Below are 17,136 nucleotides of genomic sequence, written 5' to 3'. Positions count from 1 at the left end.
AATTCAGAGGCATCCACTTCTTCTAAAATTTTGCGTATCCTTGCTGCGACTATCATTTCAATCGGGGTGGAGCACTACTTCAACTTTGGTCATCTGTTTTGGCCATGCACATCCATTTTTTTATTCACTTTCTTCCTGATGCCCAACCTTTTTTTTTTTTATTTCAGCCTGTGTGCAGTTTTCAGAGCACACAGAATTCTGACAATCTCAACCCTCTTTCGATCGCTCAAAACTACGGAAAAACAGCAACTTCCACTGTCTTCTACTGAATTGTGATTGAAGAGAGTGTACAGAGTTTAGGCTCATGACAAATTTCAATATGATTTGCACATTTATAAGGGGTCATGGTCTGGCATACTGGTTTGTATCGGGTTTTTTTTTCATTTCTAGGGGTGTCCCAATCTGATATTGATATCAGATATCTGTCTGATATCAGCAAAACACATGTATCGGATAATATTGGCTTGCATATATAATCACAGATATAAGCTCCAATACAAGCATTCATAAATCTAAATGTCCTCCAATAAGCGCACACATTTGATATATTCTTATATTTCAGTGAAGTAATTTGCAAAACGTAAACATGGTAGGCTAAACTGTAGGCCGCTAGGAGCTCGTATCGACACGATAACACACGAGATGGTCATACTACATAATAAGTGTCCTTAACTGAACAATATCGCAGTCTAAAACACAACATTTGTCATGATACTATTAATACATTATAGTTGCATATTACTTACAAATACAAAGTCTTCAAGGCAGAAGCATATTAAAAAGTATCCAGTAACAAATGTAACCATTAAACTTATTCCGATACGACCTTGATTTAATGAAATATTGTGACCACTCAATGACACCCAAAAACAAATTATCCTACTACCAGAAGCTGTCATGGTTTGTGTTTTCCATACCAACCATTGTTCTCAAAATACTTTTACTTGATCAAGCCTCGTCTAACATTCCACACCACAAAATTCTAAAAGTGTGTTGTATGATTTGTGCTGATATTGTTTCGAATTAATGTTGGTATTTATCGATACTCAAGGTACTCAAGATACTTTAATGTCGGTACTGTATCTATCAGCGTAATAAAAGATAACTAAATCTTAGAGGTAATTTTTTGGCTCCATTTTTACTTAATTATTTGCTTTTCCAAAAGATTATCCAAAATGGAAATTAAAAAACGGTACTTTATTGTAAAAGATATGTAGTATTTTTTTTTAAATATTTTGTAATATCACCACTGCTGGAAAACCATTTGCCTTAAAGATCAAAAAGTGATTGCATCAATGCAAGAGTGAAGTCTAAAATAAGAAAAGCGGTCAAAAAGGTCAGTAAACAAGCTATTACAAATTTCTAACAGTGTGTGTAGGGAGTCTACATTTGCCAGCCTGATGCCTTTTAATGGGAAGAACATTAATTAGATTCCAGTTGGCTGTTTGCAGCTCATCCTTTGTTGACTGCGTGATCAATGTGCTGCTCACGGATGCGATCACTGGCTGAAATATTTCATATTTACCCAAGGTAGCCTGATAACAAAGACTTTCATTCTCATCTGAAGAGAATAGCAAAATGTCTCAAATATGACAGAGTTTAGCAGACTCAGCCATAGATAAATTGCTGTGTTTATTCATTATATGTTAATTATATCCTGTGTGCAGAGAAATATAATACTACAGTCGCACCTTGCCATATTGCACTCCAAATATTGCAGCTTCACTACATCCCAGTTGTCTCTTATAAACATTTTTTTTTTTTTGTCTAAATCAAGCCTTAAATTAAGTATTATTTATGTGTTGTATCAGAGTTTCTCAAACTGTGGTACGCGGGCTCAATCTAGTGCTACGTCTAAGAATTGCTTAGTTCAGGAGTCCCCAGGCTACAGCCTGAGGATTGTCCCTAGGTTATTTTTAAAACATGGATATCGATGTCTTGTTATGAAGTTACTGCCTGATGGATGAGGTCAACAGCAATCATTGTTGACCATGTGCAATGTTAGTGACATTGCAGTGCACAAATAGTCAGACAACCTTCTCAACTCATGGTCCCAGTAATCAAAACTAACACAGAACATGTGGTACAAAAACACACAACTTGCCCACTGAACTATGTGGACGTTGTAAAAAAATGTTAATAGTATCATACACAATTCATAAATACACCCATTTGTGGCCTAGTGGTTAGAGTGTCTGCCCTGAGATCGGTAGGTTGTGAGTTCAACCCCGGCCGAGTCATATCAAAGACTATAAAAATGGGACCCATTACATCCCTGCTTGGCACTCAGCATCAAGGGTTGCAATTGAGAGTTAAATCACCAAAAATGATACCAGGGCGCGGCCACTGCTGCTGCCCACTGCTCCCCTCACCTCCCAGGGGGGGAACAAGGGGATGGGTCAAATGCAGAGGACACATTTTACCACACCTTGTGTGTGTGTGTGACAATCATTGGTACTTTAACTTTAACACTTAACTTTGACATGTTTGACACATTTCAGTTGCTTGAGGGACATCAATAGAAGATGGATGGATAGATTGATATTTCTGATTGATTACAAAACTGTAAGGAGGTCGTCAGGGAAGTAAACAAGGCAGCGATGGTTCACATTAAAGGCCTCATCTTTTCTCCTCCAAACATATTGCTGGGTATTGTGGCCAAACAGCTAAATTTTTGTTTCATCTGACATCACATGGACATAAGACCTTCTGGAGCAGGGGTGGGCAATTAATTTTTACCGGGGGCCGCATGAGCAACCCGAGCACTGCTGGAGGGCCACACTGACAATATTTCAATTAAATTTTGCTCAAATTATTTTTGATATACCGTAAGATAGATAATAATAATAATAATATTTTCATTTAACCTAACTTATCTTTATACAAAAGCAGATGGCTTTTGATGGTTTTATTTTTAACACTTTCTTACACAACACTTCCTGATGTATATTACAATACAAAAATTTCAATTTCTGTCACTTTATCCTGCATCCTCTTTGTTGTAAAACCTTTATTTAACCAGATAAGAAAACGTTGTGAACGTAGCACGCCTGTAAGGTGATTGGCGAAGAAGGAGGAAGCCTTGCTGTTGCGGAAATGAGGAGTGAGGATTGGTTTTCCTTTTGGAAAGAACGAGATAAGTTGAGCTGTGTTAGTATAACATGCTCAATAAAAGTTTAAAAAGAGCGTCAGGCTTGGTGTGCACTTCTTCTGGACGCTACAATTGATGTCAGAAGTGGGATGAAATGCCTCCCAGTTCGCCTTGCCATCAAACCTGGGAGTCTTCATTGAGGGCGGAATTCCCCCGTGGCAAGCAGCATGGCTGCACCTGTAAACGCTCTCTCTCTCTCTCTCTCTCTCTCGCTCCCTCTCTCTCTTTGCGGCGAGCTCCTCACGTGGCACGTACCTCCCGATGACGTAGCACACAAACAGTGCAGTATGCGCAAAGTTTTACTTCTGCCACCAATTGTAGCGTCCAGAAGAAGTGCACATCAAGTCTGACGCTCTTTTTAAACTTTTATTGAGCAAGCTATACTAACACAGCTCAACATATCTCGTTCCTTCCACACGCACGTCTCCTCACTCCTCATTTACGCAACTCAAGAAGACAACATCTACTTCAGCAGGTCGTTACACTATATTCTTTAAACACAGCAACGTGTGTACCACAAATAAGCACACAGCTTTACCTTTACTTGTCTTGTTGAAAACACGCCATTCGTCATCAACTTTTCTCTTTTTAGCGTCTCGGGGATAACCGGGCATCACTTGTCGCTGTGCGCCTTCCCTCACAGGACATACGCACATATAACACTTTTCAAAATAAAAGCAGCACAGTTGTATTGCACGCACGACAAATATGTTTTTTTTAATTTATTTTGTAATTTGAGATTGAATGCGCGCACGAGCATACGTCCACACGGAAGTAATACAAATAACGCTTTTCAAAACAAAAGCAGCACCGTTGTATTGCACACTCGAAATAGATGCTTTTTAAAATGTATTTTGTAATTTATAATTGGCCTCACGCGGGCCGGACAGGGACGTACAAAGGGCCGGATGCGGCCCGCGGGCCGCACAATGCCCAGGTCTGTTCTGGAGGAAAGTTCTGTGGTCACCAATTTTGTCAAGAGGAGTGGTCAAAAATTCAATCAGAAGCTTGCCAGAAGCTTGTGGATGGCTACCAAAAGCGACGTATTCCAGTAAAACTTGGCAAGGGACATGTAACCAAATATTAACATTGCTGTATGTATACTTTTGACCCAGCAGATGTAGTCACATTCTCATAATAAATTCATAAAATAACTTCATGAATGTTTTTTGTGACAAACAAGTATGTGCTCCAATCACTCTATCACAAAAAAATAAGAGTTGTAGAAATTATTGGAAACTCAAAACAGCCATGACATTATGTTCTTTACAAGTATATGTAAACTTTTGACCACGACTGTATTATCCAGGATGTAACAAAGTATTTCCACGTAGTGGCCGTGCTGTAGTGGCCGCGTGATGGCCATAACAATGACACTTGGAGGATTCTCCAGGGTGCCAGTGACTATTAGACTTAGACTTCCTTTTTATTGTCATTCAAATTTGAACTTTACAGTACAGATAAGAACAACATTTCGTTACATAAGCTCATGGTAGTGCAGGATAAAAAAAGCAATAAAGTGCATATATAAATAGATAAATAGGTTACTGTACAGATAAATATATTGCACTTTTTCACATGCATCCACGTTTATGGATGTATGTTATATTGTCTTTTTTATTCCAGCGAGTTAATCCATTTTGGGGGGAGTTGAGGGGGTAATTTAATTATGATGCGTTCAAGAGTCTTACGGCCTGAGGGAAGAAGCTGTTACAGAACCTGGAGGTTCTGCTTCAGAGGCTGCGGAACCTCTTATTAGAATCCAGCAGTGGAAACAGTCCTTGGTGGGGGTGGGAGGAGTCTTTGCAGATTTTCTGAGCCCTGGTCAGGCAGCGGCTTTTTGCGATCTCCTAGATAGGAGGAAGAGGAATCCTGATGATCTTTTCCGCCGTCCTCACCACTCTCTGCAGAGACTTCCAGTCTGAGGCATTGCAGGCTCCAGTCCAGACAGAGATGCTGTTGGTCAGCAGGCTCTCTATAGTGCCTCTGTAGAATGTGGTGAGAATGGGGGGAAGGAGCTGTGCTCTTTTCATCCGACGCAAAAGTGCATGCGCTGCTGAGCTCTTTTTACAAGAGCTCCGGTGTGTAGGGACCAGGTTATATTGTCAGTTATCTGCACCCCCAGGAACTTGGTGCTGCTTACTATCTCCACCGCTGTTCCGTTGATGAAGAGTGGAGCGTGGCTGGACTGGTGCTTCCTGAAGTCGACAATGATCTCCTTGGTCTTGTCGACGTTCAGGACCAGGTTGTGGTTCTGCACCATTCAACCAGATGTTTCACCTCCTCCCTGTAGTCCATGTCGTTGTTGTCACGGATGAGGCCCACTGTCCTGGGTATGACTCAAAACTGCATCCGGTGATGAGGCTTCAGTTCGGGAGTTCTGGAGTTTTGGGGAAGGTGGAGTTACCCCTCAGTCATCATTACTCCCAGGTCCACTCTGACCCGGGGTGGTAGTACCTGTCAGGGTCCCAGCTATGGGTTAAAATAGCTTGCAGAGACCACCTCAAAAGTCTCTGCCTCATTGACCAGTGCCTACTGGCTAACCCCTTGGTTATAGGCTACGGGAGAAAACCCCTAACGAAAAATCTGTGGCGAGGACCCGCATTAGGCAGTCACCAACAGACCGGTGCTCTGGCAGTCCTCTGCAACACCATGCGGCAGAAGGTCGTCATGAGCTTTTCATGCCACTGGAGGACACCACATGGGGCCAAGACAAAACAGTGTGGGTAGAGACTGCGCACTTCTACCACCACTTAAATCAATTCACTGCGCAGGTGTTTTGCTCCTCCTCAGCACTACCCCCAACCTCCCCGCCCTCAAGTCCTGCGGCGATGGGGAAGGGTGGCTGGTACAGGTCAAGGATGTGACTGGCAGTACCTAGCCCAACCCTGTACGTAGGCGGCGTGCGAGTGAAGGTCGCTGTGGCATGGGATGGAACAGCATGCCTCCCCGGCAGCTTCGCACGTGACTGAGAAGCACCGCTCTGCTCACCCTGAAATGGGAAGAGCCTAGAAAAGGTGGCCTAAAAATGGTCTATTCCTCATCGCCCGGGCAGCCTACCGCAGCTGCCGGGCCATCCTTTTATGCGGTCGAAAACAATCGTACAAGAGAAACAAAATTCCCTTCACAATAGCGTCATGGAACGTCCGCACACTTTTGGATGTGCGTGATCTCTCCTGCCGCCCGCAGCGAAGAACAGCACTCGTTGCGCATGAACTAAACCGATACGGCATTGACATAGCCGCCCTGAGCGAAACCCGCTTACATGGGGAAGACTCAATTACGGAGGCGGGAGAAGGCTACACTTTCTTCTGGAAGGGTCATCCAGAAGGCTCCCGTCGTCTACATGGAGTGGGCTTTGCCGCCAGGACAAACCTTCTTCACAATATCCCAGAGTCTCCAGTGGGTATGAGCGAAAGGCTCATGACGTGGCGTGTACCACTCACCAAAAATCGCCATGTCACCCTTATCAGCGCCTACGCCCCAACCCTGCACGACCCTGGATGCAGACCTCGAGAGCAAGGACACATTCTATGCCTCACTAAACTCCGCCATTGAGGAAACGCCTCCCACCGACAAGCTCATATCCTCAGGGATTTTAACACGAGGGTGGGCTCTGACAGTGGGCTCTGGACCGGAACACTTGGTCAGCACGGGGTTATTAGGCTTAATGACAATGGGCTTCGCCTCCTTACACTCTGCTCTGAACATCAGTTGATCATCACCAACACCCTGTTCCAGCTCAAGGATAAATTCAAGACCTCCTGGCAACATCCTCGCTCCAAACATTGGCACCTCCTCGACTATATTATCACCCGTCGTAGAGACAGGAAGGAGGTCCTAATCTCCAGAGCGATGCGTGGAGCGGACTGCTGGACTGACCATCGAATGATCAGAGCCAAATTTCAGATGGAAGTCCGCCCCCAACTGAAGAAAACATCACGAAACAAGAGACTCAACTGTGAAGCACTCAAATCCAAGCACTCTGTAGACCAGCTCAGAGCACAGCTTGCAGAACATTTGTCTGCAATCCCTGATACCCACCTGGACCCTGACGTCAACACCTGCTGGAACTCCCTAAGAACTGCCATCCATCACGCGGCAGAGGAGTCCCTTGGGTACACCAGGCGTAAACATCAGGACTGGTTTGACAACAGTGCACCGGATATCCATAAACTTCTCCAGGCAAAACACAAGGCCCATGCTGCTTACCTGGCCAACCCACAATCCATCACACTAAAGACTCGACTCTCCTCCATAAGAGCCGAAGTCCAGCGTACCCTCAGAGCCATGGAAAATGACTGGTGGATCAAGAAAGCCAGCGAGATCCAACTTTATGCTGACACAAACAATTCCCATGGATTTTATGATGCCGTCAAATCCAAATATGGTCCACAGAGAAAAAACATAACCCCAGTCAGATCGGCAGACGGAGTCACCCTCTATAAGAACACACCCCAGATCCTAAATAGATGGGCTGAACATTTCAACACTCTCCTTAACTCCGAAAATCCCTCTGACCAGGACATTTTCACCAATTTCCCAACCACTCCCCCTGTCGACCACCTGGACTCCCCGCCTACCTTTGCTGAGGTCCTAAAAGCCATCAAGGGCCTAAAAAACAACAAAAGCCCAGGCCCTGACGGTATCCCAGCTGAGGTGCTGAAGTTTGGTGGCTATATCCTCAAAACCAGGGTCTTCCTGAACAGAAACCTGATAGTTTCCACCAAAGCAGCTGTTTACAAAGCAGTTTGTCTGTCCATACTGCTATACGGCTCGGAAGCCTGGACCCCTTACCAAAGGCACGTCAGAATCCTGGAGAAATACTACATCCGCTGCCTGCAACGGATCCTGGGTCTGACCTGGGAGGACAGAGTCCCACATGTGGATATTTATGACCGGACCCAAACACCCAGCATCCAAGTGTTCCTTGCGCAAAGACGTCTGCGCTGGGTGGGGCATGTAATCCGCATGCCCACCCAGAGGCTCCCCCGACAGATCCTCTACGGCCAACTCCAGGAAGGCTGTAGGTCTCCTGGGGTCAGCGGAAACGCTACAAGGACCACATAAAAACCCTCCTGAAGCGCTGTGCTATCCAGCCTTCCGCACTGGAAGTCTTGGCTGCTGATCGCCACACCTGGCGCAACTGCAGTCACGCCGGCATTGCTCATCTCCAGGAGCAGACCACTGAGAGGAGAAAACAACAACGTTTACAGCGACATCAGCGCGCTGCAGGGGCCCCCCTCTCAAGCGTGGACTACATCTGCCCCACATGTGGCAAACCATGCGGGTCGCGCATAGGCCTGCACAGCCACATGCAATGGCATATACGAAACCCCCCTCAATAACCCATTACTGGAGCAACGTCATCATCGTAATCGATGGACAGCCAAAGAGAGAGAGAAGAGAGTGTCACGGATGAGGCCCACTACTGTTGTGTCGTCAGCATACTTCACAATGTGGTTATTAGTGGACCTGGCGCAGCAGTCATGAGTTATCAACGTGAACAGCAGCGGACTCAGGACGCAGCCCTGGGGTGAGCCGGTGCTCAGGGAGATGGCACTGGAGGTGTTGTTGCCCACTCTCACAGATTGGGGTCTGTCTGTGAGGAAGTCAAGCAGCCAGTTGCATAGGGGGATACTGAATCCCATAGGGGGGTACTGAATTATTATAATCTATAATAAAACGGATTCAAGGCTACTATTTTGGGGGAAATTAATGCAAAGGTGACTATATGGGTGCTATTTCAGGGATCCAATAATGTAAAAAAAAAAACTTATTAAGAAGGTTTTAATCGTTTTGTATGTTCTGGGAACATATTAGATTTAATGATAATTATATAACTTTGGGTTTCTCTCCCATAGATTAGATTGGTCTTTTAGTGATGAACACGACGTCCAGGAAACCCACAATAATGTGTGTCCTTGGTCATATTTAAACTTATGTGTTTGGAGAAAACCTTAGTTATTAGTTGTTTACTCTGTAAACCAAAATCATGACTGCTCTCTTCATTTAAGACGTCCAACAAAAAATTAGGAACACACCTTAAAGCAGTGCTTATCAAATATTTTCTGTTACGCCTCCTCCTAGGAAAAATAAAATATTGCCCTCCCCCCACTCTCCATTGTGACTATAAATTGTATAATTTGTCTATAAAATTGTTATAAGTAAACCTCTCCATAACATTAGGAAATAACACACCAGTCTTTCCTTGTCTCCCGCCGTGGTTACAGTGAAGCCAAGTGCTCCATACGCTTCATCATATCCTGGGGCCAGAGCTCCGAAAATACACTTAAGTTATATCTGGTTTACTAAGCTGTATGTTCTGGGTGATGGAGTCCACTATGACAACTGACATAGTCCGGTAGACTGGGGTGTGGGACTAGCTAAAGGGCTAAATCTATTATGCGTCTCAACCGGTTCACCGTGGCTTGTAGGCCGCTTAGGGCTGCTACAAACTGGGCTAGTCAGCTCGCTACAGCTAACGCTAGCAAACGTGTCCGCGGCGTCTTAAATTGCGAAATTACTCTACTCTGGCGGGCCAACCTATCAATGAAAACGGTGCACGAACAGGGAGCCATACACTTGTTTTTTTCACCAAATCGAGTTTATTTTGTCTTTGAGTAGCAGCGGCGTGAGGGAGCAGACGCCTTCGGAGCGCAGTGGCTTCTAACCGGGACTAGCTCAGACTCGCTAGCTAGAGATTAAAATATAGTACTGAGCTACTGAGCGGCGAACAGCACAGTATTTTCGGACTGGGACTAGCTTAGCTTTGCTAGCTTAACAGCTAGCTAGCTGGAAGAGAGGCGGTGAAACAGAGAGTGGGTGCTTTGTAAGTTTTTATAAGACTACTAAATATGTTGGAGAAGGAATGAAGACAGATGTAAAACAATTAAAAGCACCTTGTCCAGGGTGTACCCCACCTTCCGCCGGAATGCAGCTGAGATAGGCTCCAGCACCCCCCGCAACCCCGAAAGGGACAAGCAGTAGAAAATGGATGGATGGACATATAGAAAGGTAGCACTTAGCTTAGGCAGCAGACTTTTCCGGACATGACGTCATCGGAAATGTGACAGTAAAATATTAAAATTGATATTATACATGTGGGCCCTTAGATATAAATGTCATTAAATGGGGGTCTGTAGCTTAATGCCTGTCATCCTAGGATGAGATGCTATACTATATATAACCTAGCTATTTGCAGGGGATAAAATACTTATTTCCCTCAATTAAATGCAAATACATTTTTTACCCTAATATACAATTATTTCCCCATATTTGTCTTTTTACAATGTGTCCCTCAATTAAAATAAAGTCTAGACTGTTCATATCGTTGTAAGGATGCCAACTTACAAAATCAGCATGGGATGAAATACTTACTTTTCTCACTAGTGTAAAGGGTGGGTGAATATTAGATACATGTAAGGACATAAAACACAAGGCCTGTTATTCAAAGTGCTTATAATAGTAAGAAAAAATTAAATATCTCTTATCTCCGTGCTACAAGCCCACATATTTCTGAGTGCTAAAGATGCTTAAAGGTGTGCTTGCAGTGATTGATGCACCAGTCACTCTTCGTTCTTCATAACCAACTCAAAGACACGTCCAATTATTACCTCACCTAATGTACACTAGCTTTTGTCCAGGGTCATATGGAGTAAGGCAAGAGATATGTCATTTGATTGAGCATCACAGGTTGCCATTACAGGCAAATCAAATTAATTGAGTAGCAAAATAACATAGCGTCTTTTTGTATTTCCTCTTTATCCTCCTTCCTCTCTTCTCTTTTAAATCACATATATCTCTCTGAGCTGCTAAAAGCCTATGATTAGTTAGATAAATTATCCCATTCAAATGTGATTTATGAATATTCAAATGAGAGAGAGTGCAGGTTGGTATGCGCTACAGTGATTTTTCCTCACATGATAGTTGTCAGTGAATACAATTTATATTCAAATTATTATTCTGGCTGTACCACTGATGTCCTCTATCTCAACTGTTGAGGAACTGCTCAGAATCTAAATACAAAACTGTAGCAAAATGCTTTCAACAACCTTGACTGTTTTTGGTGGCACCTCCTCAACCCTTCACAGCATCCTTGCTCTTGATGGTCTCTCTAATGAAGGATACAAAACATTCCGTTCTGAGAAAAAAAAGTAATGGAGACATACTTGGGAACTGATCTACTAAAGCGTGTATTACAGTAAAATACATGCAAAGTTGATAGCACTTGCAAAGCTGATCTAAAAAGCTCGAGGGCAGAGGATTGTGACTCCTAAATGAACAAAGTAGAAAGAATAATCAATTTGGTGTGTGTGTCTTGAAAACTGGCACAGTTACGCACAAATGTCTGTGATGACAAAGACTGACGAATGAAATAGAGAATATTCTGTCTGGGTGCTTGACGACATATTTGGACAAGTACGTTTGTAGAAATAAAAATACTAGGCATATTGTCTTGACACTTTGCATGCCAAAAATTAGTTATTTTGTCTAGATTAAGCTTCAATATACAGTGTATCCGGAAAATATTTACAGCACTTCACTTTTTCCACATCTTATGTCACATCCGTATTCCAAAATGGAATAAATTCACCTTTTTATATGTAAGCTCCCACAATTGACAGTGCATGGCAGAACACAAACTAAAAATTAAGTCGAAGGGCTTGCCTGTAGACCTCTGAGACAAGATTGGGTCAAATATGGTGGAGGGTACGGAAAAATATCTGCTGCCTTGAAGGTTCCAATGAGCACAGTGGCCTCCATCATCCGTGAATGGAAAACGTCTGCAACCACCAGGACTTGTCCTAGAGTTAGCTAGCCGTCCTAACTGAAGGGCCCTCATCAGGGAGGTGACCAATAACCCGATGGTCACTCTGTCAGAGTTACAACATTCGTCAGTGGAGAGAGGAGAACTTTACAGAAGGACAACCATCTCTGCAGCAAACCAACAATTAGACCTGTATGGTAGAGTGGCCATACAGAAGCCATTTCGTAGTAAAAGTTTGCCAAAATGCACCTGAAAGACTCTCAGACCATGAGAAACAGAAGTTCCTGGTCTAATGAGATAACGGTTGAAATCTTTGATGTGGATGCTAGGCATCATGTTTGGAAGAAACCAGGCACCCTCATTGTGGGGATTTTTTGTAGAATTTTGAGAACATCCAGCCATCCATCCATTTTCTACCGCTTATTCCCTTCGGGATCACGGGGGGCGCTGGAGCCTATCTCAGCTACAATCAGGCGGAAGGCGGGGTACACCCTGGACAAGTCACCACCTCATCACAGGGCCAACACAGATAGACAGAACCAATTCACACTCACATTCACACACTAGGGTCAATTTAGTGTTGCCAATCAACCTATCCACAGGTGCATGTCTTTGGAGGTGGGAGGAAGCCGGAGTACCCGGAGGGAACCCACGCAGTCACGGGGAGGACATGCAAACTCCACACAGAAAGATACCGAGCCCGGGATTGAACTCACGACTACTCAGAACCTTCGTATTGTGAGGCAAACGCACTAACCCCTCTGCCACCGTGCTGCCCTATTTTGAGAACAACAATGATTATATTATTTTGTAATAAGGCTGGAACATAACAAAAGGTGGAAAAAGTAAAACGCTGTGAATACTTTCTGGATACACTGTAGCCTACAAAAGGTTGTACATATTATATGTGTGTGTCGCATGTGAACAACATGACAAAACGCCACATTGGACAATATGAAGACATCAAAGTGGAGGGAAATGAGTGTCTTCATGGTGACAGCCGGTATACATGCAAAAACTTCATTTAAACAGGGCAGTCTACTTTTACACATCAACAATACACACAATAGATGTGTGATCACACACAACCCACCCTCTAATAGTACATGAGGATTTATAGTTTGCACACATTATTCGGCACTTGTTATTTGGCTCTTAGTTGATAGGCCCTTTGTACATCATTAATGTTTTTGAGAGGAGCTCTGGCTTCACTTTGTGTCACTTGTAAAATTGGCCCTGCCTTTTTTTCTTTGGAGTTGGAGTGCACTGTGCAACAATACAAAACCACAGTTCAAAAAATGCAAGTAAAAAAAACTGCAATGGGAAAAATCACAGTCTCAAAAAATAGAACAATAAAAGAGTTAAAAATTAACTCTATGTTCCTTTAAAAAAATAAAAAATAAAAAACAAGCCACTAATTATGTTATGTTCTTGGTAAACCTGTTAGATTTACAATGACCTCAAACACTCAAAACATCCACAGCTAATGTTATCTACCGTAAATTCTAGACCAGTGGTCCCCAACCACCGGGCCGTGGCCCGGTACCGGTCCGTGGCCCGGTACCGGTCCGTGGATCGATTGGTACCGGGCCGCACAAGAAATAAAAAAATAAAAATAAAAATTATTTTTATTTTAATTTTTTATTAAATCAACATAAAAAACACAAGACACACTTGCAATTAGTGCACCAACCCAAAAAACGTCCCTCCCCATTTACAATCATTCACACTCATTCGCACAAAAGGGTTGTTTCTTTCTGTTATTAATATTTCTGGTTCCTACATTATATATCAATATAGATCAATACAGTCTGCAGGGATACAGTCCATAAGCACACATGATTGTATTTTTTTATGACAAAGCCCCCCCCCCCCCCCCCCCCCCCCCTCCATGCGGGGAACATTTTCAAGCGTTGACCGGTCCGCGGTTCCAAAAATGTTGGGGACCACTGTTCTAGACTACAAGCATCTACTTTTCCTACTTCCTACACTTTGAAAACGGCTGCCTTTAAAACGGTGCAGCTACTTTATGGATCTTTTTTTACTAATTGCCATAATGTTTTGTGTTCAATAGTTTTCATTAAACGTATGCATAGGACAGGGCCTTGTGTTGCGAAAGCTGGATTCGTACCGTAAACCCTCAACTTTCTGCATGGCCGCTCTACGATCTGAGCCACGCCGCCTCTATATGTTTATGTGTGAATGCACTGCCGCTCTTTGGGGACACTATACAAGTGGCACAGACCATTCAAGTCAGTAATTATCGTGATTATATTTGCCATATTTCACCCATTTCAGGTCGGGGTTGTGCTGCACTACTCGTCTCTGGCGACCATGCTGTGGCTGGGGGTGACAGCGAGGAACATTTATAAGCAGGTGGTTAAGAAGCCACCACAGAGCCAAGATGGTGACCCACCTCGGCCCCCTAAACAGCCATTGTTGAGGTAAACACTGACTTTTTTTTATCTGCTGCATACATTGTGTTACCTGCATTGCACCATACTACTTTGAGTACCTTGAAGCTTATAAAGCGCACAGGCATGTGATTTTTCCGTCTATCGTCGGAAATCCGTTTTTTTTATCTCTGTAAAAATATAAAAAACGATTTTCCGTTTTTCTTCGTTTTTTCCGACTTGCAATGTGTGTTCAAATCTTAATCCGTTTATTTGCCATACCTGCTAACATTTACGGTTTTCCCTTAATAACTATGTTTTTTGATAAGCCAGTGGTAAAAAGTATTGTTTTCCATTAAAAATTATTAACTTAAAAGTTGAAGCTACGGTATGTAGCGAAGCAACTCCACGGACAGGGAACAAAATATATATTTGAAACATCAATGATGATTGGTTGGTTGGTTTACCTATAAGAAAATCCATGATTGGTTGGTGGGTTTACAATGATGAGTCACGATTCGTTAAGATTAGAGCAAAACATTACGGACAGGCCACTCAGAGGCAAGGTAGGGTGGGTCATCGAACCAGGAAGGGAAATCACAACAGACACGCACATCCCAAATGACGATGAGAGAGTCGGAGAAGAGAAGAGGGAATATTCAAGCGGTCGATTTATATATTTAAAAAAACTAGTAGAAGGTGGCAGAGGGATTTTCTTCCTAAGATGTTTCTTTTAGCGATGTAGACGATGTCCAGGAAACCCACAATGTGTCTACTTGGCCACATTTGGAAAAATGTATGTGCCTTAATAAAACAATGTCCAACACATGAGTTGCTTACCATGTAAGCCATGGAAGACGTGGAATACACATTTAAGAACACACATCATTGTGGCAGACATGTGATGACTTTTGCTACAGTATAGCCTGTCTAAATGCTCAATTTAATTTCCATTGGTGTTTTAGAACAAGACAGTAGCTGACATGTTGTTCATTATTTCTACTGTTTATATGTTGACATTGAATAATTGAATCATTTTGAAACATAAACAACATGACTGCAAGATATTTGTTATTTCATGCTATAAATCCCAAATAGCTATTCAGATAAAGGAAGTTAGCTAATAGAGTAAACATTGTTTGTACTCTTTATGATTTTTGCATTTGGAGCAGTTAGAAGTGGAGAGGGCGTCGAACAGACAGAAATTGGCTCTAGAATCCAAGGCAGAATCCACTAAAGCAGAAACAAAAAGGAAAATGCAAGCTGCTCAGAAATTTGCCAGGAAGGCTCACGTCAGAGCCATCAAAGCAACAATGCCAAAGTAATGTGTGAATTGGTTCCTGTGGATGTGAACGCAAGTTGTAATTACTGTCGTGACTAAATAACATAGTGACTGAAACAGACATAGTGATTCATTTGGATGAATGGGGTATGCATTTGTGTAAACTGTTGATCATTTTTAAATTCTTTAAACACTAAAACATCTTTAAATGGTGCTTTTTTTTTGCTAATTTTTGCATGTTTATTTGCTGAAAAAACAGGAGCCCCCCGTCATCCCCCAACCAGGGCACCGCCCTGGACCTGTGGCCCACAGACCTCCGGCTTATTTTCAGTCTTTTTCATTAAGTTCAAATCACATCCCTAAGCGCATCAAGTGAGAGCTCACTTACCAAAGACTGAAAGTCTGACAAACACCAAATGTATTGACATGTAGCAGTGGCGTCGCGACAAAGGTGAATATGGCTAATGTAACAATAAGTTGATATCATGATGAACAATTAGGGCTGTCAAGGTCAATACAAAAACGAGTTAACGGTAATTTTCTTTAATGGCACCATTTTTTGACACACGATTAAGGTGCATGTGTCATGTGTGACCGTCGGCCCACACTTCAGTGCGGAAAACACACGACAGCCAGCGAGAACACAGGGAAACACACAGCAGAAATAAACAATGACAAGTGTTGACTCAATGGCAAGGTTAGTAGTCCCAAAGCCATCTACATCTGTCACTGCCATAAACTGAGTTATCAATCAATCAGTCAGTCAATCAAAGTTTACTTATATAGCCCTAAATCATGAGTGTCTCAAAGGGCTGCACAAGCCACAACGACATCCTCGGCTCAGATCCCACATCAGGGCAAGGAAACACTCAACCCCCACAGGGTGACCGGTGCAATGGACGTCGAGTGGATCTAGCATAATAGTGTGAGAGTACAGTCCGTAGTGGATCTAACATAATAGTGTGAGAGTCCAGTCCATAGTGGGGCCAGCAGGAGATCATCTTGAGTGGAGACAGGTCAGCAGCGCAGAGTCGTCCCCAACTGATGCACGGATGAGTGGTCCACCCTGGGTCCCGACTTTGGACAGCTAGCGCGTCATGTGTGGTCAACGAATCTGTGCAGAAAAGAAACGGCAGATCAACTGGTCTAAAAGGGGGGGTCTATTTAAAGGCTAGAGTATAAAAATTAGTTTTAAGATGGGACTTAAATGCTTCTACTGAGGTAGCATCTCTAACCGTTACCGGGAGGGCATTCCAGAGTACTGGAGCCCGAATAGAAAACACTCTATAGCCTGCAGACTTTTTTTGGGCTCTGGTAATCACTAATAAGCCGGAGTTCTTTGAACGCAGATTTCTTGCCGGGACATATGGTACAATACAATCAGCAAGATAGGATGGAGCTAGTATTTTATACGTAAGTAGTGAAACCTTAAAATCACATCTTAAGTGCACAGGAAGCCAATGCAGGTGAGCCAGTATAGGCATAATATGATCAAACTTTCTTGTTCTTGTCAAAAGTCTAGCAGCCGCATTTTGTACCA

General features: G+C 43.2%; 1 protein-coding gene across 5 annotated transcripts in view; it reads left to right on the top strand.

The window, feature by feature from the left end:
• LOC133657437 (adhesion G protein-coupled receptor A1) overlaps positions 1-17,136 on the top strand; it is a 541,657-nt gene that overhangs the window by 507,922 nt on the left and 16,599 nt on the right. For 4 of the 5 annotated variants that reach the window (XM_062058763.1, XM_062058762.1, XM_062058764.1 and 1 more), the window contains one exon: positions 14,220-14,365. In XM_062058763.1, coding sequence (XP_061914747.1) covers positions 14,220-14,365 — 146 coding nt within the window. Of the gene's footprint in view, positions 1-8,642; positions 8,688-14,219; positions 14,366-17,136 lie in introns of those variants that run through there. The other variant, XM_062058766.1, reaches the window with a different exon arrangement.

Source organism: Entelurus aequoreus, linkage group LG09 (genome assembly GCF_033978785.1).
Source record: "Entelurus aequoreus isolate RoL-2023_Sb linkage group LG09, RoL_Eaeq_v1.1, whole genome shotgun sequence".
Taxonomy (NCBI): Eukaryota; Metazoa; Chordata; class Actinopteri; order Syngnathiformes; family Syngnathidae; genus Entelurus; species Entelurus aequoreus.
The sequence above is the reverse complement of the archived record's forward strand: the minus strand, read 5'-3'. Positions and strand labels throughout refer to the sequence as shown.